This window comes from Taudactylus pleione, unplaced genomic scaffold (assembly GCF_031769625.1).
Source record: "Taudactylus pleione unplaced genomic scaffold, aTauple2 ptg000454l, whole genome shotgun sequence".
Classification (NCBI taxonomy): domain Eukaryota; kingdom Metazoa; phylum Chordata; class Amphibia; order Anura; family Myobatrachidae; genus Taudactylus; species Taudactylus pleione.
In genome coordinates, this window is record NW_028284856.1 from 17,485,563 (window position 1) to 17,509,262 (window position 23,700).

The window sequence follows — 23,700 nt, forward strand, 5'->3', positions numbered from 1 at the left end:
TATATATATTATTTTAAATTATTGAGAATTTTCTCATCTTCACTTTTCAAATGTTGCAATACATTCTTTTTATAGCTGATCAACTTGCTTTTCATGTTATAGACTTCCTAATACTAGCATACAAGCTTGATCATGTAGGTAATACACGTGTTTGCTAAAACCTGTAAGATGATGCAACAGATGGAAACAGTGGGAGGGGGTAATCGGTGCTCCACCAGAATGCTATTCAGGTTGTATTAGGAAAAAGATTAAACAAAATGGCAATCATCATTTAATGATTTGGTTTCATAACCAAAAAAAATAATGAATTAAAATGACCATTATATAAATGCTAGTGCAGTTTATAAACCAACTAAGAAATACATCTTTTCATGTATGGTGCTAAGCTTTGAGCTTTTATATCTGCAATCCTGGAATTCACAGTTCTAAACACAAGAACCCTTTGAGTAATCTGCGCCAGTGCTCTTCGTGAGTAATAACAGCCTTGTAATTACAGGATTCACGTCTTCCTGGAGCTTAAGTATCGTCAGAAAACAAAGGATATATTCTCTGCAATGTCACACTATTACGTTTGTCTTTTTAGCTGTCCACAAAAGTTTGAACTGGTCTAATCAGTTTCTTAACTAACACTTAAATCAAAAATACTATTGTCTTGTTAAAGGCTTTTTTTTGTGCTCTCGCACAGCATGTGTGCAAGAATGTAATTTAAGGACCACAAAAAATATACAGTAATTTTTGCTGTCACATGAATATTAATGAAATATTGCTAATCTTTTAGACTCAATTTAGGATAACATAATAAGTAACTGTAATTATTTTACACTTAAATAAAACACAAAGGGATCCTGGCCAGGTTTATACGCATGATGCATGGCTCCTGCTTTTTTTGGCTTCAGATGTTGCAGAAGAAAAATTGTGAGGTTTAGAATTTCAGAGCAGAGCAGATATAAGTTATTGTACATTCAAAGCAAACTGTTAGAATTTAATAAAGTTGCATTGCTCAATATGGACAAAAAGGTATTCTTTTTAGACTTTTTTGCTCTACACATTTGAGATTATTTCTATTCTGATCCACAACAAATCATTTTGAGATTATCCCTGACTTTATCTCCCGCATGTGGCACAACCGCTGCTGTACCCTCAATGTTAGTCAATTCTGTACAGTTGAACACCAAATCATTTGTGTGTGCCCTTGATATGTACTCTCTGCCAACTCAGAAGTCAGCAATAAATATAGTTTACTGATCAACTTTTATTCCATCAAAGAAACTGGTTTCTTCTGTCAACCACGTTAATTTCTTCTTCTTAAAAATCTGCTTCATTATCAATCATCACTGAAAGGAGACAGCATCTGTCAGCTGCCCAGAAGCCTCTTGTTGACTTTTCGCGTGTTCCTCTTCTGCTCCAATGGCTTGATATGGCACTGGTTATGGACACACTCTTTTATACTGATCTCATGATTTTTTTACACTGGATTTGTGTTTCTTTTTACGAAGATGTGCTTCAATCTCATGTCTGAAGACCAGCATGCCGAGTTGGCCATGAGAAGCCTCGTTCATGGCCTTTGACTGCATGCACATCTTGTATTGCTCCGGTGTGAGTTCATCCATACAGTGCTTTGCATGCCAGAGATGAAAGAGGCCCCTAACCGGCGTCCTGATCACAATTAGGTTGCTGTGAAGGTATTTGCGGTACAGCTGAACATCTTCTCCACCCCAACCTTTGATATCTACATCAAAACCACCTAAGAAAAATAAATAAAGTGAGTAAATAATTAATAGTTCAGCTCACTACTATGCTAATATTTTCTTGAATCAAACCATTTTAAAAAATCACATATAGTAACATAAACACAAGGTACATAGGGGGTAATTCAATTCAGTGCGCTGTTGATAGCGCCGAGAGGGAGAAGAAATCATTTAGTCGCCCTAACAGCACCCTGAAATGAATAGCTCCAGGAGCTCCCTCCCATCACTATCAACAGTGCACTAAAATGAATTCCCCCCATAATAATGAAACAATAAATAAAAACAAAATGTTTCATCATAACCACAATCTCATATACTTATACACGTAATCTGGAAATAATAACCTTAGAACTTCCATGAAACAGAAATTTCTGAATTCATCCCTCAAGGATGAAGTCTGATTAGATTAAAATGGTTAAAAAAAAAATAGTCTGCATATTGCATGAGTTGTTAACTTTATATCACCCATGTAATATATTTGCTATTTATTTAATTTATTTTTCTTCTAACTACTTGTATACAAAATAAGCATATATTTATATGAAGATTTCAGTTGACGCGTATCCATCCATTCAGTCTGAAAACATAGTTGTCTGGGCTTCTGAACCCCCCCCCCCCCTTCCCCACAAACACTTTTCTATTAACTACAGCAGTAGACAAAACTATATGGACAAATGTTGATATCAAGCAACACAGCATTTATCAATATAAGAGTATCAATTTATAACAAAACGGTACTAACCCTATGCATATTGGTAAATGTTCTAGGTGGAAGGCACAATATTTTTCTGGTAGCCCCTCACACACCCAGTAGAGTATGCAGACCTACTGCGTTTCCCCCACTTTCGTAGTGTAGTGGGCAGGATGGGGGAGATTATGCAGGGAATTTGCGAGCCCCCCACCACTGCGCAGACCTGCGAATTGCAGCATTTTGTTAATTAGAGTTAATTAAAGACGGCAAATATTCTGTTGTTTTACTTTACATTTGACTATGGCATACAGTACAAGGTAGGCAAAATTAATTAAGCCATAAAAACAAAAGATCGGGAGGATATTATCTTGGTGGTAAATGCACGTGTTCCAAACACTGCATGACCTTTCTATGAGTCACTAGTTAGACAACACCTTGGTCTAACTAGGGTATAGGTTTGGGCACCACACTATAATGAGAACACAAGAATGCTCCGAGGCAAACATCCACATTGATAGATGATTGAAAAATGTTTCTACTAACGATGAAAGTCTCTTCTGATTGTGCAATTTTCATACTTTTCTGTACATATACTAACCATCTTCCACCCCACAACACTATTGTTCCATTCTCTTCACATTCTGTTCATAAGTCTAGTCAAGTTTCCAGAGAAATGGTAAGCACACACAAGGTACCTTCTGGTTCCACTTCACTTGTCCTCCAATATGACTTATTCCATGGCCACACTATCCCACTTGGCCAGCCTCAGACATTATAGTAACATTAGTCATTCCCTTTCCTGGATTTGAGCCTCTGGGCTTTTCATACTAATGACCCCTGCCTCTCAGGACCCCTGACATCTTCATTATCTGAAAATTTCTATAAAGACTTTTATGCCTCCACTAGACCTACCCTTGATGACACCCAATCACTGAAATTGGTATTATTGCAAAACACAGTATATTACCACTTCTCTCCCTTCCCCTATGGCAGAATGGAGAGTTTCACCAGGGATTTTGGCCACCCCATTTTTGTGCATGGACTGACACAGGTGCAAGAGGAGTATTGGACATCCTTGTCCCTAACTGATGCACCTCTGTGGACCCTACAACATAAATTTAACCACCCAACTGCATAATTGCAAATATGACATTACCGTATGTAGACTCCCTCTGAAAACAGAATATACTAGACCCCTGACCTCACTTGAATAAATGTACCTCCATAAGCCTCTCTTGAAAGGTAAAATTTCTATCCTTTAAAATCTTTTGTTAACCACTAAACAAGCCAATACTCTGAAACATGAACTTAGTCGGGAGAAAGATTTGGGGAGTCCACTGGATGGGGTTGGATTATAGGTCCACTCATTTCTAGTCAAAGAGAACGCCTATATGGTTTATTAAAGGTATCTGGTTCCTACCAGGCTGAAGAAGACTGCTGGAGGAGTTGTGGTAATGTGGCATCATTGCACGTATTTGGGTTGACATTTCTAGTCTTATTAACATTATTAAGGTGTTGATCTCCAAACCTCTTTGTACTTTTCTCCTTAGCTGCCCATCAGATTGGCTGGGCAAACTTGCTGATAAATTATCCATATAAATTCTAAATGCTGCCAGGTACAACACCCACCGACAGCTCTTGCACAAGATCTGGCTCTTGGCGACCATGGTAACAATGAATCGAATACATATACCAGGTTTGGTGTGACTGGTTCATTTACACTAGCTCAACATCTCACAGAGATCCTTTCAAGGACTTTCTCGGATCTTCTACTGTAGCCTTATCCACATTGACATAATGGGTCTGATTCACAGGTGCACGCAGCCATGTCTGTGTCTTTATTCTGCGCATACTGAGATGCCCACTAGCAGCAGCAATAATCAATCTCGGTGTGCCTGTAGATGCAACATAAAAGCTTGCACCAGCGCTATGGCAGGTGGAATTTCTCCATCTGAACACGGCGTCTTGTGCCAGCATTACTGCATATTTTGACGTAGTTGCTATCAGCGACATGCCCACATCTGGCTGGCCACCCCCATTACCCCCCAGGAATGCACATTGAAATCCACAGCTCTTGTGTCCAAATTCGTTCTACGTCTCCATGCAGTTACCCATTGGGATACAAGTGCAGTGTAACTCGGACATATGTGCAGTACTGCAGCATATCAGCATTGCGTACAGTTAGCGTGCACCTCTGAACCAGGCCACATAGCTTTAAACCAGTTACCCCATACAAGGACAGTCCCTTTTCCATTGACTGCCATCATTGTTGTCCCTCCAGCCGTATCCCAACCTCTCTCATTTTTCCTCTTCAACACAATTAGAAATTCTGAACATTTTAAATTGATTGACTACTTTATCTTACTTTGAAAGGAAGGGCCTGATGGTGTGTTAGATGCATACAGGACATAGTTTTCATTTAAAAAGCTGTTCATAAAAACAGCGTATGCAGGCCTGGACCAGTAGCCTTTGTGCCCGGGTTACGCCAGGCATACATACCAAATGTTTAAAAACAATATTTTTAACTATGTTATTTTCTTGGAAAACATACATTATTTGTTTTCGATAAAAATTCTGTAATGCAGCAGGTGCAACTCTGTATAAAAATATAAGTAAAACACACACACACAGAAGTACAGTATGTGTGTATCTATGTCGGTCTTCATCTGATCACAATTACATGCTTTACTGTACTGGGCCCAGTTTAGTCTGTCCCCTCAAAGGCACAAGCGGACACAAATCTGCATATACAGTATGTGTGGCCTATTTCATGTGTATAAGGTCAACTCAGCATCAGCCTCTACAGTATGTATACATCTTAAAGGATGTTTATTCTGTTAAATAAAATCCACTGTCATACAGGAAATGGCAAAGCCTTGTCAGGCTGGCACAGATGCATGAAGTACTGGCTGGCACAGCAGTAAGATTCATCTCGTCACTGCCAGACAGTAGTACCAAGAAGCTAAGCATCACTTAGCTGCACAGATTACTATTACAAAATAAAAGCAGCTATATATCGCGGCAATTACATCTCCAATATTTACAGTTTATATACTGTGAATTACAATTTATTCTTTTGGTTAAAGTTGGCAAATTCTGAAGTCCCTCTATAGATCACAAATCTCTGCCTGTGTTAGGCATCCTACTAACAGTAGGTGGCAGTAATAAGCAACATATCCAACTAAGATCCTCAAAACTATTCCACAAAATATCTGGCTTATTCTGCATATGGCTGCAACATTTTGCACACTGCGCTGATGGAATATGGCCTTAAAATGTTCCCATACCTACCCCTGCCACACTACCTAACAGAATGAATGTTACAATGTAGAATGACAAGCCACAGAATAATCATAAAAGCGGAACTCATTCATTATGCGGAACATGGCATGATACCTGTCATTTCTCCACCACCACTATAAACTCCTGGCAGTCAGCTAATATTAGCAGGTATCTCCATTTTCTGTAACTTTCCACATCTCCGCAACAAATTCTTTATCCAATATCTACCTGCAGTTGAACACCCCCCAAGTAACAGTAATGGATCTAGGGCCTGACTCAGAGATGGACGGAATTGCACACAAGCAGCTGTGCAAATCCGTCCATTTAAAATGCAAATGCAGGGCCTGTCAGACACCTTCTTGCTACATCTGTGTGATCGTAGCGCTGTGACCGAGGCCGCGATTGTTGTCCCTTTGGCCAGACTGCGGTAGCTGAAGCTTACCGCAGCCTGACCGGTCCTGGCAGCTTGCGAGGCCAGGAAATCTGCGTGCACTCAGGCAGACCCTGGCCTTATCCCTCCTGGAAAACGGGGGTTGTCACACCCCCGCTCCGCCTCCTAAACGCAGCCTGTCCGGGTCCTGGCAGCATGCGAGGCCAGGAAATCTGTGTGCACCCAGGCAGACCCTGACCTCATCCCTCCTAGAAAACAGAGTCGTCACACCCCCGTTTCCGGGAACGCTGCCCAGGAACGCCCCCACTCCGTCTCCTAAACGCAGCCTGACCGGGTCCTGGCAGCATGCGAGGCCAGGAAATCTGCATGCACCCACGCAGAACCTATCCTCGTCCCTCCCTTGAACGCTGCCCAGGAACGCCCTCGCTTCACCTCCTAAATGCCACAGCCTGTCAATCAGGCTGCAGCTGTGAGGCTCTGTGAGCGAACTCGCAGGTGGAGGGCTACACATGCGCAGTCCTCCCACCATCGGAGAGGTGCGCTAACCATCAGGTTAGTGTACATCTCTGAATTAGGTCTCTAGTGGCTCCACCTTCTTCCTCCTGATCAATGACTGTGACTTTAACCTCGGCACACAAAGGAACTGTACAACCTTTTCAGGTACACATTTCATACTTCTGGTGACTTAAATATAATATATAATATACTGCTACTTACTGCACCTATCCTAGCAAAATACTCTAGCCATTTCTAGAGGCAGCTTCTAAAAATGTAAACTGGAGGTGTTCCCTATAGCAACTAATTAGATTCTAGCTATCATTTCTCTATTGCATGCTAAAAAATAATAGACAGAATCTAATTGGTTGCTATGAGTAACACCTCCACTTGTTTGTTTAAGAAGCTTTAGTAAATCTACCCCCTATCTCATCTCTGCTAAGGTTACAAACCCAGATGTGTCTTCAAAAGATTTCTCAACTGACCTCTCTGACCTCCACAGCGTACCAATATCTTGCCAGGGCTGTAGCCGGTTCATAGGGCACCCCACTGGCACCAGGGGAAGGAGCTGAGCTCCTGGAGTGCCCTTGTTATGCTCCAAACGGCTTGTCGCCAGGCTAAGGAGGAGCTGACCACCTGAAGCGCCATTCCAGGCACCCTGCATGCCAAATACAAGTGCCAGAGGGCAGCAACAATGTTGTTCCCTAGGTGCTGTGGCCTGGGAGGTGGCACCACTCGCCCACCCCTACTTATGGTCCTACCTACTGTACTTCAAAACTCTAATTGAAAAAAAAAAAGTAAAAAAATCCTGTTCTCCAAGCAACATTATGTCTAATTCCATTCCTGGACCATCTGGCAATTTATCTTCATATAAATCCAGACTCCACCCCCTCTTGATCCTCCCACAGTAATACCTGCCCACTTTACCCTAACCCCTCACAAATCAGTTGACCATGATCGGCCTGCCTTAACAAACACCTGTAGTCTCTCCCACTTCAGTGGTATCTTTCCATAATTATGGAAGCATTATGTAATTGCCCCTATTCTGTGAAAAAATCCCCATCAAATTCTCACAACCTAATGATCCCTGTTAGACTTTCATTACCAACACTCTACAGAAGCTGCACTGACAAATGTGGTCAATGATTTGATCACTACTAATTCTAAAGCCTCAACTCACTTCTAACTTCCCTTGATCTCTCTGTTTCATTTGCAGTTTTCATATAAAGGCTGCATGTCTTATCCTGGTTCTTGTGTAGCCTATTAAACATCTGCTTCAATGTTTGATTCTCTGGATCCACTTATCTGCTCTCTATTAACTACAGTATCACAAGGCTCAAGGTCCTCTGCTCTTCTCACGCCATACACATACTCATATCAGCTAATAAAGTTCCTTTGGGTTTCAATATCACCAGTACATAGATTATCCTCATGAGTTGGCTCATGTTCTATCTTTTTGCCATTTCATCTTTGAAGTCTTCTCACCACCTTTCAAAAAGTGAGCTATAATCTTCTCGCGACCCAACAGAAGCTAATTACCCAACATCTCTATTTCTGTTCTATTCCATTATAATCCTACTCAAGCTTGCTGCCCAGGTGTGATCCTTGATTCAGAACTGTCTTTTGCACTGTATATCCAAACAGTCCCCAAATCCTGTTACATGCATCTACGATATATCTTCAGATTATGCACATATGTCACACTAGCACTGCAAAAGATGTAATCCACACACTCATAATCTCCCACACTGACTACTGCAAATCCTTTTTTACTGGTTTTAAACTAACTGGTTTCCACTCATTTTCCTTACAAATGTTTTTGTACTGCTGGTCCATTCTGCCAATCCTTAAAGTGCACTAAAAGGTCAATTGTCTTAGAATATCTCCCAACTCCACTGTCCTTTATCCACACTCATTGCTACCATCCCTAGATGCAAGAGTATTTATTGGGTTACCACTCTGTAGTATTCACCCCCTCATGCAACAAGACTTTGCACAGCCTCTACAGCTTCAAGAATCCCTGAAAACCCAAGTCTTGCGGTATGCTTATCACATTTCTAAAGAAAAAACCCTTCTTAATGTCCCAAGACTATTCTACCCCATTACCTCCCCTCAACAACGTCCACTAAAACTTTTTATTTTCCTCGGGGAGGGGGTGTTTGGGTGCCACAAGGCCACACCCCTTCCCCACACCCCTTTTTGGGCACGCACACAGGTGGTCTATTTGGCACATTGGGTGTCACCGACCTCAATGACACCACTACGTTATCTCAATAAATGTCATAGTTCATCTCTAAAAACTCAACTTACCTATATTAATGAAGTCTGAACGATACTGACAAGTCATCCCAAAGCCAAAGTCTCTCCAAAATCCTGTGTCTTTTTTCATAACCTAAAAAAAATTAGAAAGGGAAATTCAATCATCAATCCTGACGTCAGAGACCTATCACTAGCTACTTCAGCAATCAGAACATGGTGGAAATAATTTTTTTCTAAGAGCTACTGATGATAATAATAATAATAATAATAATAATAATAATATCAAAAAGACCATAGGAAAAATAGTGCACTTCACATAGCAAATGGATGTTGTTGGTATATAAGCAGTTAAAAAATAATGACATGAGGTTAGTCAGTGCTGGAACAAAGCCTTCCAGGACACGCCTGGGAATTGCTGGCAATGTCAACCGGGTGGTACTAACTGCTAATCCAATTACAACAAGCCAGCTCAATGAAAGCGGCAATCTAATGCAGGAAATATAATCTAATAATTATGAAATCATAAGTCAGGGCACAAAATGTAATTAAAAGGAAAGGCGTAATGTGGATCATATTTTCAGAGAACGAAAGGATGAAAAATAGGTTGCTAAATTTAACATTAACGAGTACAAAGCACCTTGTGTAAAATAATGTTACTGTACTTAAACGGTTTCTATACAGATATCATTGCCCTGTGTATATTTAACGTGCGCTATTAACAGAGCCACTGGATTAATTTACCTCCCAACTGACTATTTGGAGGGATTTTTGTTCCAGTTTCCATTATTGTTTGAAAACTGCCCAATTTTGTGCGATGCCTAAGCCTGTATGGAAAAACAGCTGCACTGACACAGATTAACCCTAGAGTCAATGCACTGTACAATAATAGCCAACTCTCCCTGAATGTCAAGGAGACACCTTGATATTGTGGTGGCCTCGCTGACTCCATGAAGAGTCTGGCAATATCCCTGAGGGCAGGCAGAGTGTGCACAACATAGTGATGATGTAATCACTCCCTGTCCACCATGGAGGGAACATTGGAGAAAAGAATAAGGGGAATGTGTGCTACAAGAACATAGCAGAAGCTCTCCATCACACTGATGGCTACCTAAGCAGTTGTGTGCCCTAGGATTTGTGATGAATTACAGGCAATATGTATATGGTGTTAGGACCAACTCCCTGTAGCGAAAGTCAACAGGCAACAGTGAGTTGCAGGAGAAGGCACAAAATTGCCATCAATGAGTTAACCATGAAAGGTCACCCTGAATGGGTTGGTGGTTAATCTCGATGGTATGAAACCATCAACAAGGGAACCAATGATGGTTTCACCCATTGCTGGTCATTCATGCTCTATTGCTCACTGGCCAGCGGACCAATCAAAGTTGTGGACTGGGTTTGTGGTGCACATCAGGGGGCGTAGCTATGCTTTGTGTCCCAGCACCAGGGAGAAAAAGAAAAACTGTTGAGGGGCTCTGTGCCATCGTTGGCAGAAAGCCATTGGATTTTCGACATTGTTGGCAAAACCATCATCCAACGGTGGTTAACCATTAGTGGACGATAGTCATCCCTTGCACAAAAGCTCTTGATGATCCTATACCCATTGTATGTGTAAGCAGACAGTGTCGGAGTTGCTGAAGGGAAAGGGGGGCAAAGGACAAGGATTTTATGGACAAAAAACATGAAGGAAGAGTTTACGCTGGAAATGGTGCAGAGCTGAGAAAACTGAGAAAAGAGGTTGAACCCTCAATACAAACCAATTGAAAATAACACCCATATAATTATTTACTTCAGCAGAGTGACCCCTGTCTACCTAAGTAAAACTATAACAAGTTTTTCAACCAACACCCTGCCACAATTGCACCTTTTTCCAACCTCTCCTGGTCATCTTCCTCCCTATCACGTTACAGTACATCCCATGAGTCACTCTTTAATGTCTCCCGTGTGCCGGCACCCCCGACCGCTGTTACCCCGAAGGTAAGTAGCTGGGTTAGGGCAAGGGTTATGCACTAGGGGGTGGGTTGGGCACTAAGGGGGGGAGGTTAGTTTTAGGGTGTGGGAGGTTTAGGCACTAGGGGGGAGGTTAGGGTCAAGCACCGGAAAGGGAGGCTTAGGGTAGCGAGAGGGGGAGGGTTAGTATATAGACCAAAAGGTGTCGGTATCCTAACCCTGACGCGATGCCGGTGTCAAGATTTTGAACGCCGACATCCCAAACACCGACATCCCATACCCATCCCCATGTGAAACTCATATTACAGCCCCATACATGCTTTTTCATGCTCTTTCCCTACAACTAGGACATAACACAATGGGGCCTATTGATCATCATTTAATTTATACAAAAGCAGGTGAAAATTAACACTTTCACATACTTTTGTATAAATTAAGTGTCAGGACTATTCATCAATTTCTGAAAAAGCATTTTTTTTTCGGAACTTGATGGTGTTACTGTATGCCATCTTGAGATGGCGTACAGGCCACAATAATCTTCACAGGCTGCGTAAACGGCAGTGCTGATGTGACCATAATCGCAATCCACGGTTAAAGATTGATGTATTTGGGAACAAGCAGAATTCGTGACAAGAGTTTAAGAAAAACAATGCATGCCACCTGCAGGTGACGGAGCAGTTATCCACCCAGTAAATTACCTATGCTTTGCAGCCTGTTGGGTGGGAGGCAGCATAGCTCAAGAATGCCTACAAAGCCACTTTATATAAGAACTTTTAATGTACAAGACATATTTATTGTGATCACTAGCTATGAAATATACTGCACAGGGTACATAGAAGTAATTTCTTGTTCTGACCATGTTATTAACACAAGACACTTGTACATTGTTTTCTCAAAAAAAACCCCAAAAAACTATTTCACAAACTCTCTAAAACATTTAATTATTTTTACGTGTTATTTGCCAAAAGCAACAAACACTTTTTGTAGTCAGCCACTTGTCTTAGACGACCTTTATATTAAGAGTGTTCCATGATGAAATGCATAGTATAAGTGCACAAGGCAAGTACGTCACACCACACAATGGTCTGTGAACACGGAATCTTTGGGCCATTTTCATGAGTAAATATGGACTAATGAACAAAATCGATCAGGTGAGCATAATATGGTATGATGCCAAGACAATAAAGCATTGAATATGGCCATACTGCAATTCAGGACACCCACAGGTGTAAATTATCTCAGCTAAACTACTTGAAACAAAACCACAGATCTCTTTCAGAACACAGCATAAGGACTAGAATAGTTCACTTAATGATTCCATTTTTGCCCTAACCTCTTCATTCCACTATTAACAGCTACATTTATCACCCTCAGTGGGAGGAAATTTGTTGAAAGGATTTACAATGCAATTACTGTAATTGTTATTAGTGCCGTGATAGAAAGCTAATGGAGAAGCCAGAGAACAATATTAGCCACTTATACATCTATGAAAAGCAAGGTCAAACTTTAAACACATAAATAACTCACAGTAACTGGGTAATGGAAGTATTTAGCTAGTTATTGCTTTTTCTGTTACTTTCATGCCTTCTCACTTATTGATTCATATAACTATTCAAATAAACATGGTTTCATAGGTATATGAAGTATCAGATTACTCTGCATATTTCTTTTGCATGGTACACTTTGAATTGAAATTCATTTAGAAGCAGATTACAACACTGATGTTATCAGTATTAAAATAGTGAATACTGCCAACGGGTTGGGTACGGGATGCCAGTGCTCATCCTAACGCCGGCATCCCATCAAGGTTAGGATAACGACAATTGTCGGTCAGTATCCTAACCCTCCCCCCCCGTCCTGGTGCCTAAATCTAACTGTCAGGACTGTGACTATTTCAGTACGTAAAGATAAACTACATTTGCCAAAGTTCCATTGTGGTCGTTGGAGGAGCTATCCTGGTTGCCGGCGTTCTTCACATACAGGGGATAGAGAGTTAAAATGATCATATGTCTCAAAGGTGACGTCAGGTTGCGGGATTTCTGATTGCTTATTATTTCAAACCTGATTCCATTTGGGTCACGTGTTCTGAACTTCCTATGGATTACAGACCTCTAGTATAAAGCCTGTTACTGTGTCTGTGCAACGTTACTTTTCAGGTCTTTCTTGGACTCTTGCCAGATCCCTGCTGTGCCTGTGGTTTGCTGTGGACTTTGCTATATCTCTGCCTGTGTTCCGGTTAAACTTCTGATACTGGTTACCAGCCGCACTACAGAGCTCAGCATTGCCATTGCCTAAGTATTGTTATTCTGCTCCATTGCTGTGGTTGCATCCCCTGCTGGATTATTTACTCTGCCTGTTGTCTTCTACTTCCGTGGACATTGAACTCACCTTTAGTACAGTTGTCAACTGCACCATTACAGTTTCATCGCTGGACCCTTCGTGCATCGCAGGGCTCAACCCCGCTCCGGATCCCCGTCACACCGCAGGGCTCAACCCTGCTTCGGACCCTCACTACATCACAGGGCTCAACCCCGCTCCGGGTTCTCGTCGCGCTGCAGGGCTCAACCGTGCTAGAGACCTTCACCGCATCGCAGGGCTCAACCCTGTGCCGGATCTTCACTACATCACAGGGCTCAACCCTGCTCCGGATCTTTATTACATCACAGGGCTCAACCCTGCTCCAGATCTTCACTGCATTGCAGGGTTCAACCCTGTCACGGATCTTCACTGCATCACAGGGCTCAACCCTGCTTTACATCACAGGGCTCAACCCTGTCTCAGATTTTCACCATGTCTCAGGGCTCAACCCTGTTCCGGATCTTCACTACCTTGCAGGGCTCAACCCTGTTCTGGATTTTCATCACATTACAGGGCTCAACCCTAGTAACGTCCTTTATGCCATCCTGAGGTCTTAGCCTCATATTGGACTCGGGGTTCCCTACCACATTAGTATCAGAGACTTTATTTACATATGGGGGTTTACTCCTATATTGACTACTGCATTTCTGAACTTCTGTGTTGTTGAGACTTTATGTGAAACGTTGCTATATATTTTGCCTGTGAATAAATTCTATTTACTTTTATTCCGTGTTACTGAGATTTCATGAAAAGGTCATTCCTAAAACCACCTCAGTTTATAGTGCCCAGTAAGCCTGACTCCTTCCAGGAGTCTCAAGTGTCAGCAGCCGTGACATTAACCTCCCCTCTAGTGCCTAAACCTAACCTCCCCTTTGCCGTACCCTAAACCTATCCCTCCCCCTAGTGCCTAATCCTAACCCCCTAACCCAAACCCTAACCCTCCCCCTAATCCCAGTACTGCCGGTGTTGGGATTCGGACAGGTCTCGGGATTCCGACACCGGCATTCTAAACGCAGTCATCCCGACTATCGGGATTGTGACATGATCTCTTGCCAACAAACAGAGCCCAAATAAGGCCAACCACATACACTGATCAGCCATAGCATTAAAACCACCTGCCTAATATTGTGAAGGTCCCCCTTGTGCTGCCAAAACAGCTCTGAACGAATGAGGCATGGACTCCACAAGACCTCTGAAAGTGTTCTGTGGCACATGGCACCAACATTAGCAGCAGATCCTTTAAGTCCTGTAAGTTGTGAGCTGGGAGCTCCATGGCTCGGACTTGTTTTTCCAGCACAACCTACAGATGCTCAATCAGAATGTACTCTTTATCATGTTCCTCAAACCATTCTATAAAGGGGTGTACTTGGGGCCTGATTCAGATGTGGACGCTAATGCAATCGCAATTGCGATCTCTCACGGATCGCAATTCTGAAAATATGGTAATGATTCACTTTCCGTCCAGTGCATAGAGACGCCCACTAAAAGCATCTCACATCTGCCACTCACGCACAAAAACGGAAACATGGAATGCATATCAGGTGGCCACCAGTCTTCTGAGTAAGTCGCAGACACAGCAGGTCATCAGACACGCAGAAGGCTCTCACATTGGCTAATTTATGCACACCCAGAAAACAGTGTTTAAACGGTCACGACACGCCTGTGTTTCTCTAGCCACCACGTTACCTCCCCCAAATGCTGACTATCTGTCACTCACTTTGCGAATGAGTCCTCTGTGCGAGTGTAATCGCGAAAACAATCTCTCAATCTGCCTAAGTACCGGCATTTGTGTACAAATCTGAATCAAGCCCTTGGTCTGCAACAATGTTTAGGTAGGTGGAACGTGTCAAAGTAACAACCACTTGAATGAAAGGATCCAAGTTTTCCCAGCATCACGCTGCCTCCGTTGCCTTCTTCCCATAGTGCATTCTGGTGCAAGGCTTCCCCAGGTAAACGATGCACACACACATGGCCATCCACATGATGTAAAGAAAACATGATTTATCAGACCAGGCCATCTTCATCCACTGTTTTATGGTCCAGTTCCGACGCTCACATGCCCATTGTAGGCGCTTTTGGTGGTGGACAGAGGTCAGCTTGGGCACCCTAATCAGTATGTGGCTACATAGCCCCATATGCAGCAAGCTGTAATGCACTGTGTGTACTAACACCTTTCTATCATAACCAGCATTAACTTTTTCACCAATTTGTGCTACTGTAGCTCTTCTGTGGTATAGGACCAGACAGGCTACCCTTCACTCCCCACGCGCATCAATGAACCTTGGGCACCCATGACCCTGTCGCTGGTTTACCAGTGTTCTTCCTTGGACCACTTTTGGTAATCACTAACCACTGCATACTGGGAACACCCCACTAGATCTGTCATATTGGAAATGCCCTGACCCAGTCTTCTAGCCATCACCATTTGTCAAATTCACTCAGATCCTTACACTTGTCCAATTTTCCTGCTTCCAACACATCAACTACAAGAACTGAGTGTTCACTTGCTGCCCAATATATCCCACCCCTTGACAGGTGCCATTAGAACATGATAATCAATGTTATTCACTTCACCTGCCAGCGATGATACGGCTGATCGGTGTACTGCACATAATTCACACAAGATTCTTCACTTAAGTCCCCAGCATTTGCTATTTATTTATAATCACTAAACCTCTAAAAATAGATGACACCTCGCTAATGTAATTTGTTCAGCATTTGCAGAGAACTACTGCAGCTGCTGCATATATCACTGATAATTACAGGAATGCAACATTGCTCCTTCTACTGTGCACCTCCATATGGATGCATTGTGCTCACCTGAACTGTATATTTTATAGACTATTATCTATAGAGTTAGTGATTATGCGATAATTTCTTTACCCCCACGTATATACTAAAAGAAAAATGGACCCGTAAACATGACTGTCTGAAAATCAGTGATATTAGCTATAATTGCCATTTATTTCATGGACAATGGGTGTCAATGGGTGCAGGAAAGCCATATATATATATATATATATACACGTTACCAGTTGAAATTAATGGTGAAATGCACCTTTAAAAAGTAAAATATTAATAATATTACACTGTATTGTGGAACTACAAGTTCTAGCAATTTGCAGCTTGGACATGATGATGCTTGTGGAATTACAAGCACTAGCAATTGCTGTTGAATTGTGAAAGTACACAAGCATGAGCTATCAACTTGGGTATACTGGAAGTCATACCTCTGCCATTATCTTCACATTCATTAATGTAGTTGAGGGCCAGCAACTGCTCAGCCAGTCACAAATAATCAACATGTAAACAATGCTTGTGATTGGTTGAGCTTTTCCTATTCATTAATTTGGATAGTGCATTTCAACATGTTTTCTGTGCCCATTAAACTCACTGTATATTCAAATAGACAGAGGAAAATGCCTGCCGGCAGTATTTTGCCTGAACAGCATAAATTTGCCTGAACAGCATAAATATGCCTGAATAGCATAAATTTACCTGAATTAAAAACTAATAGTTTTTTTAAATAGATTATAGTGTTTGTGGAATGACTCATTTCTGAACAAATTCTACTTTTTAAAGGGTCAGCAACAGAAATCTTGGGGCCCGGTGCATTCATATTTCTGGGTCACCACACAGTTAAACTGTGTGGTGAGGGTGCCACAGCCAGGTTGTCTTGTGTCTGTAGGGACAGAGGTGGGGCTGCTGCTGTCTGTAAATGCTCTCTAACCGAGCCTGTGACAGTGAGGCGGTTTTCTCCTTGGCAGCAGAAGAAGACAGGGAAGGGCTGGTGCAGCACTGTGCATCGTCATGACATCGGCACCCAGTGTCGGACTGAGCAATGAGGGGCCCACAGGTGGAATCAGTGGTAATGATGTCTTCATCCACCAGAGGGGGTGTGGCCAGCCACCACAGATGCTTGGCTAACCATTAGGCAAATCTTGGTGTAGTTTCTATAGAAGGGAACCAAGCCCCCAAGTCATACATGCCTACCCTCCCAGTTTTCGCGGGAGGCTCCCGATTTTTCGGGTAACCCCCCGCACCCCCGGAAGGGTAGGCATTTCTCCCACATTCTGCCCACTTCCTAGTGAAGTGGGCAGAATGAGGAGAATACCCGCGGCATTCGCGGGTCTCCGTGTAGGGGGTGGGGCTTAAAACATGATTGTACATGAATCATGTACATGAATCATGTTATTTGGCCCCGCCCCCTATGCAAATTCTAGCCTATCGCAGCAATTTTACCATGAGGGGGCGGGGCTTAATGACGCCGTCAGGCCCTGCCCCCATCACCCCCCTCCTGCTTCTCTTACCCGGGCTTCTCCCGGGAAGAGATCTGAAAAGGTAGGCAACTCTGCCCCAAGTTGATCAGTGGTCCTGCTCTACCAGGTAACTGACTGTCTAATAAAGTAACAACCTATAATTTGAGGTCTAAATCCTGACACCTAGAGGAGGGGAGGTGGGCCCACAGGCAGTGTGGCCCACCGGGGATTTCACCTGTCCCCCTCTGGGCCAGTCCAACCCTGTCGGCACCACCGGGACTGGACCAGGTGCCAGGGTAACTGTGGGGGTTGTATTATTGTGGCATGTTAATTCGTTTTATTGTTAATTGGCGGGGTATGGAGAGGGCAGTTTAACACGTATTAATAGGCATTACACCTCTGTGTCTGCAACTGCTCTCAGCGACACTCCCATAACACGACCACAAGATGGACTATCTTCATACGTCTGTTTAGCCACCTGCCAGGAATGCCCAGCACTTTTAAAATACATTTACGATACCATGCTTCTCAATAGCAACAGCGCATTTGTGCGTACACTCTGTGTAAAGCATACGCCATAGGAGTTTGTAGGCATTTTAGCGCACATCGTCATTGCGTGCAACTCTGAATCATGCCCAATAATTTTAAGCAATTTTTACAACTTGGGAAATAAATTGCAAACCGCTACCAACATATTTTAAACGAGTCCCTTATTTACCTTTCTACAGTTTATCACACTACCATAATTTGCTAACGTTCACCAATATTACCATCATTACAACGGACTATTCAAATGGAGCACATTCTTTTAGCTAAATGGTGTAACACAGCAACCCTAGTAGTGCATAGCTCCCGAGTGTCCCATCTCAGCAGGACTGTACTGATTGGCAGGAAACTGGTAGTGTAGGTATTATGCAGTCACACGTAGCAAAGGCTGTTGCTTCCAATACATGCGCCAATGAAATTATTTCTCTGTAGCTGGGGAGGAAGCTTAACCCTTAAAGTGCTAAGCACTTTCCCTGGGGTCATGGTCATGCTATGAAGCAACAATGAGTATTTGAAGGAATGCAAACCCTCAAATACAACTTAGATAAAGACACAAGCATCACTCACACATACATATGCAAAGGTTTTCAAGAGCGTCGGATAAGTCATTTAAGATAAAATTATGATCATGTGGAAAGATGTTTTTCCTATGCACATCTGACATTTAGTAACTGATAAAGAGTTGGACGCACTTTACATAAAATACGCAGGTGAAAAAAAAATCATTAATAAATGATGCATTTTGCACAGTATGTGGAGTGAGATTTGTCCAGCTCTGCCAGGGAAGTATATGCAGCAGCTATATGACAGGAGGAAACAGTAATGCATGCACAGGTTTATCCTAGAGTATAATAGCAGCATATGTGCCTGGTATACGACAGGTTATATGGTTTTACTGCTCTTAGGAAGTTCTAAAGTTATAGTGCCTAGGGGTGTAGAGAGCGGGGTAGGGGGGGGCATGGCCTAACTGTGGAGGCATGACCATGCCGCCTAGAAAAAAATGAAAAAAGCAGTATGAGTGGTGCCACAAAGTATGCCTGGCTCCCCCCTGCACGTCATGTAGGCAGAGGAACAGCAGTATAAGAATAATGAAGGGGTAATATACCAGAGATTAGTGAAACATAATTTATTAATAGGAGTAAAAGGTTATATATATTGTAAACAGGAATAAAAATATTGAGAGAAACAGTATGAAATAATGGTACTTACAGCATGCAACATAAATGTCCAAAGAATGTTAAGGATAAGTTCCGGTAAAGTGGCACTGTACAGTATTGTGATACTATATCTTCCTGCTGTAGTATGATAGCCCAAATAGTGTGAAATACTCATCAAGTACCAGGTGTGCTCAGTGGCAGTGTAGCTGTTAGTGAACAGTGTTACTGCTTGTGTACTTCCTACCCATTTATCACGTGTGTGGGCTTCATCATGGAATAATTAAAGGTGCATAGTCCTCTCAAACCCTTCTTTTATGATGTCTCCACTTGGTCATTCTGATTTTTGGAACAATGCTTCCAAAAACCGGACGAAGCCAATGCAATGGTGAAATGCGTAGGTGGAAAACAAGGACACGAGCAGCACACTGGATCACTTAGCGGTATAGTGACTCCCACAAGTGTGTGTCAGTTTGCCGGCAAACCCTCTTCAACCCTATAAGCTGACTACACTTGACGTCTCTATACTCGGAGTTGGGAGCAGTTTAATGCCGCACAATAAACCACACACTCCGAGAGTCCAGGGAAGAGAGGCTGTTGCTGCTGGCAGGTAAGAACGGCCCGGGTAATTAATACCTGCACCTTCCCCCCTCTCCGCACCCATGAAGGTGTACAATTTGTAAACAGTATAGTGCTTTAATGAAATCTCATATAAAAGACAGTGTGTGTGTGGACAGTGTTATTGATAAATTATAATAAGGCTCATTTAACATATAAACACAATTATAAACAGATGCAGATACAAAATAAAAGTACCAATTAAGATCAAATACAGCAATAACCCATTTAGCGCTGTTAATTAATTCTTAAAAACTGGAGTGCTAATCAAAAAAGCACCAATTACAGCTGATTTCCCATAAGAATAAACTGCAAATCAAATTCCCGGGAAACTGTTGGAAATGCAGTAAAAGGTTTTTTTTTCCGCATTTTCTCTAAGTATAAATATATCTACTTTATCTCCACTTCTCATATCTGCCAGCATTCACTTACACTGCTCCTATACTAGAAACCGTCTGTCTGCTTCATATAAGATCTGTCACACATCTCCGTCCATGTCACCAGCCACCGTCACAAAATGAAATTCTGCCCCAGCAGTACAATAGTATGCACGTCCAACAAGAGCTTAACAAATCATTTTTAAAGTGCAAAACAGGTAAATGGGATAAACTAAAAAAGCGCTTAAGTTCAAAAAAGCTTAAAATGGGGATTACTGTAAATACAACCATCTGTCTTCCAATTTAAAAAAAAAAATCTAATGGGAATCTTATTTAATGCTATGGACTGAATGCAAGTACCAAATAATGCAAATAGACCACAACAGCCATGCAAATAATTCAAATAACACATTATGCAGACTCTGCATAAGGCAGGGTTCTCCTCTACTGGTCTGTCCCATCTGTATTGTGGCAGTAAGATGCGTTGATGACGGGATAATTTTGCAGGACATGCCATCGTGGACTGTTATACAGAAATCAGTGAGAGGGATCAAGACGCACTCAGCCAATCAGGAGCTAACACAAGTTCACCAACGTCAGTGCATAGATGCTTATTGAACTGGATCAACTTGCATTTTAGCTTGTAATTTAGGGAACCTGTAAAAACCCATACTAAATGCTAATTCTATATGATGATGATTTTGCAAATATGTAAATGTTCAAAATGCTAACCACATATGAATACTGTATTATGTGTTGTTGTAATGCTTCACACTGATATGTTATTACAAATAGGTGTCGCTTTCTTTTATTGTCATAACTTATTACTGATATTATGGGTAATAAGCGGCCCTTTAGAAGGTTAGCGCTATGTGGTCCTTGCAGAATATCAGGTTCGCTATTACTGATTCATAGGAGCAGTTTTGTAAGTTCTTCTCACAGCTACACAACTCCGTCTCCCAATATTTCAATGACCAAAGAATGAGCCCTTAGATTTAGAAAGAGATGCACTGTACAATAGTTTGTGCTTATAGACGACATGACAGATTTCTAATACAATTGATTTTAAATGCCATGAAGTCTGTATGGTCTCTGTAGCTACTAGTAACTGTTTCACAAGCCACCTCTCTTGCGCTCCAAATGTGTTCAACTTTAATTGTACATGGCAGTTTTTCACCAATGATGGGACCGCTCACATATGTACATAAAAACACATAACAGAATGCCACATTAGTGTAATACTGTAAATGGTAAAAGTTCAATTCTTGTAAAAGGTGCTGAGAATGGAAATAAGTGTATGGAAAATCCTCTCCACAAGAGTGACACTTCTGAGAAACTCCAAAGAAAATGTTCAAATCCCAAAAACACCAGATTGGTGAAGAATACAAGACGTAGTGGGTTCTTACATGAATGCTTACTTCAAATAGGTTGGTGCAAAACACATAGCAGTTTCTTTAGTCCCCATGTATCCATCAATAGAGTGGATAGATAATTTCCAAAAGATTCTCAAGAGAGAATACACTTGTAGTATAGACTGAAGATGGATTTATTAGAACATACAAAATAAAATAAAACAAAGGTTTGTAGACAGCCGTACCATAAAGATGGAGTTACACTGAAGATGGTAAATTCAGTATAATATATGTGTACTGGCCGTGCACCAAACCAATGTGCGACACTCCTTTCTACGCGTTTCGACGCACTCCGGCATCTTTTTCAAGCAGAGTGTCAGTATAAATGAACTAGAACATGAATAAAAACTTTCAATATCCAAATCACAATAATACATATATCTTCATATACCATAAATTACTTGATGATATGTGTGGAATAATAAATAAATGGTAATCCAAAGTAACTTACCACTCCTTATAACATATTGTTGGATCACTGTGAGAGTGCTAGCTATGCCTTTGGGTGGAGAGGATTTGAAGATCTTCTGTGGAGTTTCTCAGAAGTGTCACTCTTGTGGAGAGGATTTTCCATACACTTATTTTCATTCTCAGCACCTTTTACAAGAATTTAACTTTTACCATTTACAGTATTACACTAATGTGGAATTCTTTTATGTTTTTTATGTACATATGTGAGCGGTCCCATCATTGGAGAAAAACTGCCATATACAATTGAAGTTGAACACGTTTGGAGCGCAAGAGAGGTTGTTTGTTTTTCCTTTATATCATCTACCATAAGTTGGTGACTTATCATCTTACTACCTTTGCTGCTCAAAGTGAAGCGCCATCAGGTTTGAATACAACCCCATATATCCATGTTTCACAAGCCAGTTGGACTTCTGTTTAATTCTCTTTTACACAATATCACATTATTATTCATAACCACTGATCGAGCCGCTATTGATGCTGTGTCTATAACTACTGTAGGGAGAAGGAGATTGATGTTATTAATATTAGTTGTACAGACAACAAAATTGTTCTACTTCAAAGCTCTATAAATAAATAATGGTGTATGCTGTGTGTGTGCTGGGCAGATAGTGTTACCTTTCCTCATCCTAGTCAATTTCCAATTAATGATTTACTCTAAATAAGAGACTATTAAACTCTAAAGATATGTGTAAATGTCACATGTAAAGTGTATTACAGACATGCTAATATTGAAATGTAAAAGATGAAATGAGCGATCCTGACAGACACTCTGAGGGAGGGGAATGACACAAGCTCTTTCCTGCATTCATTTAAATGACCTGGAAATCTGCCCATAAAGCAGTCTGCTCTGATGTAATATACTGTACTAGGTGCATGCATGAATGATAAGACTGTGTATACATTACCGCATGGGAATTCATTTCTTTTCCAAAATTTACACTCACTATAATTAGAAATACATAATTTGGTCCATAAACATATTTCAAATGCAGGGTAAAGTCTCAAGCGTAAAACAGGATATGTAAAGGGCTTATGAAAGGGGTCCTCAAATCACACTGGCCTGCAATGCAGTATTTATGATGTACTGGTATACTATGGGCACCTGTACTCCCTCACTGTGCTGACCTGTGCCCCCATTGGCAACAGCAACAGTCTGTCAGTCGGAGGCAGCAACATTGTGTGACACCTAATAGATCCAGCTCTAGATATGCTCTGACAGATAGTAGCTGAAGTAGGCAAATGCTCTAACTATGCAGTCAGGTTTATATATAACTGTATAATAATCATTTCTGAGCATGGTCGCTTGATAGCAATGCATGACTGTACATGTTGGTAATTTATTCTCTAGACGTTGAAATATTATTTGCTTTCACTATAGTGTGAGTGGCTAACTAATGCCACAGCAACAAGAGACTAAACCCAAACTTACATGTTTTAGATCAAATAATTGGCTTTAAACATGAATAGATAAATTTTTTCAACAATGGCGCACGCACTGCAATGGCATTTTTTTTTAAAGAGTCTGATTATTATTATTTTTTTTTTTAACTCATATTTTTGAAAAATGTTCAGATTAGGAGGAAATAACGGCTTTGACACATTATAAAATTATGTTACATTTTAATGAAAATTACTAACCTTTTTGCATGATTAGAATAAACGCACTTCAAGTTCACAATTTCAGATAAAAAA

General features: G+C 41.5%; 1 protein-coding gene across 1 annotated transcript in view; it reads right to left on the bottom strand.

Annotated features, from left to right (window-relative positions):
* Positions 1-916: 916 nt before the first annotated feature.
* The window catches only part of CSGALNACT1 (chondroitin sulfate N-acetylgalactosaminyltransferase 1), a 126,673-nt gene continuing 103,889 nt past the window's right edge, over positions 917-23,700 (bottom strand). Inside the window, exons 6-7 of the mRNA XM_088448275.1 lie at positions 8,918-8,999; positions 917-1,744 (exon numbers count right to left, since the gene is read on the bottom strand). Of these exons, the coding sequence (XP_088304401.1) occupies positions 1,455-1,744; positions 8,918-8,999 (372 nt within the window). The 3' untranslated portion in view covers positions 917-1,454. The remainder of the gene's footprint in view (positions 1,745-8,917; positions 9,000-23,700) is intronic.